This window comes from Priapulus caudatus, unplaced genomic scaffold (genome assembly GCF_000485595.1).
Source record: "Priapulus caudatus unplaced genomic scaffold, Priapulus_caudatus-5.0.1 Scaffold198, whole genome shotgun sequence".
NCBI classification, from domain to species: Eukaryota; Metazoa; Priapulida; class Priapulimorpha; order Priapulimorphida; family Priapulidae; genus Priapulus; species Priapulus caudatus.
The window spans coordinates 392,400-397,310 of record NW_014577259.1 but is presented as its reverse complement, the minus strand read 5'-3'; the positions used below and the strand labels follow the sequence as shown (position 1 = coordinate 397,310).

The following is a 4,911-nucleotide window of genomic DNA, read 5'->3' as shown; positions in this document are numbered from 1 at the left end:
AACCCTAACCTAAATGACATTAAACCACAAACTAATATATGACCATGACCATATATATGTTATTATGACCATTAATGACATTAAAGTTGGGAACACTCCTAAAGGAGTATCACCCCGTTTACCTGCTAAAGCGAAGCTCCCGTTTATCTGCTCTAGCTAAACAATCTACAGTACAACTCTTACAGCTAAGCACTACTACGTCTACTCTAGCTAAACCCCCTTAGGTCTGCTACAGCTAAGCACTTGTATATCTGTTACAGTTTGGCACTACTGTCAGTTGCCTCTGCTATGCAGTGTATGTGCCTAGTGGTAGCAGGCGGATTTTTATTTCAAAGTCAAGCCTAGTGATTGAAACGATGAAGATTTGTTTGCAATGAATCGAATGTACGCTCCTGGTGCATCGCTTTATATTAGGTCAGGTTATAAGTAGGGCTAGCTCTCTTTATTACGTATTGCGTATAGAGTACTCGTGTACTAAGCTTACCTGATTGTTGCTCATGAGCATATAGACTTCCGATTGTTTTAACCCCTCGTGTTGATCTGTCGTTAATTAACATCCACCTGTTTATTCGCTCTCGTGTTCCCTGTGTTTTACACTGTTCGCTAGTTATAGGTTTACTAGCGCTTCGATGTGGTGCGTTCTCCCATTGTTCGTCTCATCGCTACACGTACGTTCACCTCCCGTGCTCCTCCTCTCCCCCCTGCGTTCGTCTATAACTACCAACTACTAGCAGCAGTCAAATACCGTTGCCACCACACCCTCATTGAAGCGTAAGTCATTGCCACGGTAACAGCGCTGCCAAGCAGAGATGATGGGTGGAAACACTGCACTGCCAAGGTTTGTTTGTCCTGTTCACTTCCCTATTGGAAAACCAGCTCACTCATGCAACAGGGACAACAGTGCTCGATTTATTAAAGCCCGGCAATGTAGCTCATTAATTAGGACACGGATTACGCACATTTAAGTATGTTAATATTGTTAGTTCAGTTGGTGTGCGAGTACTACCTAGACGGTGCGATAGATTTTGGGTAGAGTAACTCTAACTGAGTCCGTGCATGGCTGAGCGTGCAGGCAGTATCTCGTCATTGCAGCAGATTGTCACCGTGACGAATGACAATGTGGGTAATCTTGGAGACAGCACATAAGACACTGTAACAGGCAGTAGTCATGGAAACCGTCAGTTGTTGTCATTGTCTCACACTCTCAGGTCGTGACGAGAAATTGCAGTATTTAGCATCTTATAGTTTAATAGTACCGAGGCTGAAGCCCTGTGATGACTGAAGGTAAGGGTGTGTTGCTGTTGCCGTTAATTATTGTCTGTGTGTGTGTGTCATAAATTGTTTGTTTCAGCTGCTGCCTATAAGTAATTCTGATTGCAATCACTAGAAATCACCTATCAATTTGTTTTGTCCTGGGCATCCATCTGGGTGGCATCTTACTTGATTGTAGATTTCACGCAATATAGCTGCATTTTAATGTGACTGGAAAAAACCAGACGCCGCTAAAATGCGAGTCCTTGTCATTGAATTGCCCTGAAATGTATCTGAATCTCCGTGGCAGCAGTGTGAAGCAAGCATATTCTCAGTGAAAATTCTCTACTATATGTGTGTATCTGCCTTATCAGGAGTGAATAATAATAGATTTAGAAGAGAATCTATTATTATTTACTCCTGATAGTATGATATAGAGCCTACACGGTGTAGACGGTATCCCTCCGTGGTGACAAATGATGGCATAAGGTAAGTGCCTCCCCCCCATACTCATTACGCCTTGAGTGTTGTGATGGAACTTCTGTTATGCACGATGTCACACTGCATGTCTTACAACCGCTCGCACTCTCTTTCTATCTCACTCTATCTGTGCGCCTCTCTCTCCCTCGCACACACGCACGCACGCACGCACGCACGCACGCACGCACGCACGCAGGCACGCACAGATACACACACGCACCTACGCACACATGCACGCATACACACATGCACACACTTTCTCTTGTTTTCTCTCACCCTCTCTCTCTCTCTCGTTATCTGATGTGTATATGTGTGTACGTGTGTGCGTGTGCGTGTGCGTGTGCGTGTGCGTGTGCGTGTGCGTGTGCGTGTGCGTGTGCGTGTGCGTGTGCGTGTGCGTGTGCGTGTGCGTGTGCGTGTGCGTGTGCGTGTGCGTGTGCGTGTGCGTGTGTGCGTATGTCAGTGGCGGATCCAAGATTTCAAGGAGGGGGGTGGAAAACAGGCGGGGGGTATGGGGGCCCTACCCCAGAAAATTTTGAAAATGTAGATGGCAGGAAATGGTGTTTGAGGCACTTTTATGTACATTGTACAGCCTTCATTCTGAATACGACAATTCTTGCGTTTGCAGCGCGGCATTGATTGATGCACGGGGGGGGGGCATTATTGAATATGTAGGGAGGGGGTGACCACCGCTGGAATGAGGGCTACAGCCAAAACTCTTTCTTGCAATTGTGAAAAAAGCTGTAAACGGGTTGTATTAATTACAAATGCCTGTAGTAATGCCTGCTCAAGTACATAATTTAACCCATGCATCAGGTGCCGTTTTGTACAACCGCGCGACTATTATACTTGGCAATAATTAATTGGTATACCCTATATGTGTAAAAATATTGTTAGTCCAACAGAGCGGGGTGGCTAGCCACCCAATCCACCCCCCTGAATCCGCCAATGTATGTGTATGTATGTATGTGTGCATATCATCAGTGTGGCAACCATGACGTTTCTACTGTGTGTTACACAGTGTGTAGTATACATTGATGTGCAGAAAGGTCGTTATTTTCTACATGGAATGATTTTTAGCTTATCTGACATAGTCAGATGCAGCTTGTAGAATCGCATGATTGTCCGTGCGTGTGTCCGTCCGTCAACAGTTGGGCACAAATCTAAACGGCTCGACGTACGGATTCGAAAGTCGGGACGTAATCCGAAAACGAGTTGGGATGTCGAAGCTGGGGGTCAAAGGTCAAAGGTCAAGAGGTGTAAAAGAAGGAACATTCCCTCTTTAACTTAAGGTATAGGGAGGAAATGCAGAATTGCGGCACAAATCTAAACGGCTCGACCTATGCTCTTAATATTCGGTGTATAGTGTGATGGGCAGGAAACCCATCACCAGTGCGAAATTGGAGGTCACAGGTCAAAGGGCAGTGGGGAAAGGTCAGATATCAGACATCTTCTGAGGACATTGCCTAACGGACAGAGTGATAAAGATAGAAAAATACAGAAAACAGGTAAATAATAAAAAATCTGATGGGATTCGATCCAAGGACCTTTGAGCCGTAATCCTGTGCTGTAGCCGTTGAGCTATCAAGGCTTTTGGGCTTTCTAGATTATGGATGTGCCATGAATATGAGAACACTGTGACATCATTGAGGCAGTTCAGGAATCCATGTTTAACCCTCCTCTTGAGGGTCAAAAGGTTATCAGACACTTACTCTTCGCACGTCAGTGGAAAGCACATTTCCATTTAACTATTTTTTTTCCAATTAACGCAAATATTTACATGATTTATTTACAACAATTTCATAACAACATATATATATATATTTTTAATAGGGTTAGGGTTAGGGTCACAATGCACCATAAAACAGGAGTTTCATGCACGCGATTTGTATCAACCAATGGGATTTGGAAGGTATGCAGAATGCAGAAGGTTGCTGAAATGATGTGTACGCAACTGTGTATCTGCATATCTGCGCCTAACAAAGGTGTCACTCTGCACGACTTAAATGTTACGTTTATAACCATAGCAACAGACCTCAGATGAGCCCAGACGCTCTGCGGCTCTTGTATTATATTATATTACTCTTCCCCTGTATCTGCAGGAGACGTGCACCGAGTTGAGCACATTAGAGATGAGGATGATGAGCTGCTGCAGTTTGCCATCCAGCAGAGCCTCCTAGAGAACGGAAGCGAAAACGATCAGGTGACCGTCTGGGAGGCGTTGACCAACAGAAGACCATCCGATACGTCGCCGAATCAGCCGAATCGAACTGTTACGCCATCGGCCTATATCAGCTACGAAGAGCGACAGTTGCAGAGGTACAGTCTAGTGTGAATACATATTTTATGTAATATAATTTGATAGGTAATAAATCCGACAGGACATCGGGTATGGGTATAGGAGTTGACAATATATAAGATGCCACGACATATATAAGACAAGACAGTATATAATGACAGTGGGTAAAACGTTTAACACAGCTATATGTATGGACGATTTATATATGATACACCCATATATACTTATATTGATGTACAAATACATATTTGCGACCAGAAGCAAGATATTTCACATTGTGTCTAAATTAATTCTTTTATTATTGTCTTACTCCTGGTACACACGGCCCATGAATCATCTGCAGTAACACACCCAAATGTTTTCCTATGTAACGTAGCTTCATCGGGAGATGAATGCGGTGTGATGGCGAATAATGTTTCTGCATGCTTGACGCTGTTGCCAGGGCAATCGAGGGGAGGCTGCATGACACGGCGGCAGCGGCGGCAGCAGCGCCTGCAGCCATGAGCGTTCGCTCCAGTGACAGCGACCTCGTCAACATATCAAACGGAAACATGAGCGAAAACAGCGAGCCTGAGTGCAGCGATGACCAGCTGCGCATCGCCATGGCGATGTCTCAGCGCGAGGCCGACGGTGCGGCAGCGCGCCGCAAGCAGGAGCAGGCTGAGCTCGAGCGCATCATCCAGCTGTCGTTCACCGAGAAGTAACCGTGGCGACGCACGGCGGCATCCATCACCCGCGGTTACGGCAGACTTTAGCGGAGGGGCCCCGCACACGCGCGATGTTTTTCGTGGTGTCGTCGCGGCGAATCTGCTTGCGTGCGTGCGTGCGTGTGTGTGTGTTGGTGTGTTTGCAGGTGCGTGTGTGTGTTGGTGTGCGTGTGT

General features: G+C 45.8%; 1 protein-coding gene across 1 annotated transcript in view; it reads left to right on the top strand.

Annotated features, from left to right (window-relative positions):
- LOC106807169 (ankyrin repeat domain-containing protein 13D-like) overlaps positions 1–4,911 on the top strand; it is a 6,012-nt gene extending 1,101 nt beyond the window's left edge. Inside the window, exons 2-3 of the mRNA XM_014809436.1 lie at positions 3,834–4,050; positions 4,473–4,911. Coding sequence (XP_014664922.1) covers positions 3,834–4,050; positions 4,473–4,734 — 479 coding nt within the window. The 3' untranslated portion in view covers positions 4,735–4,911. The remainder of the gene's footprint in view (positions 1–3,833; positions 4,051–4,472) is intronic.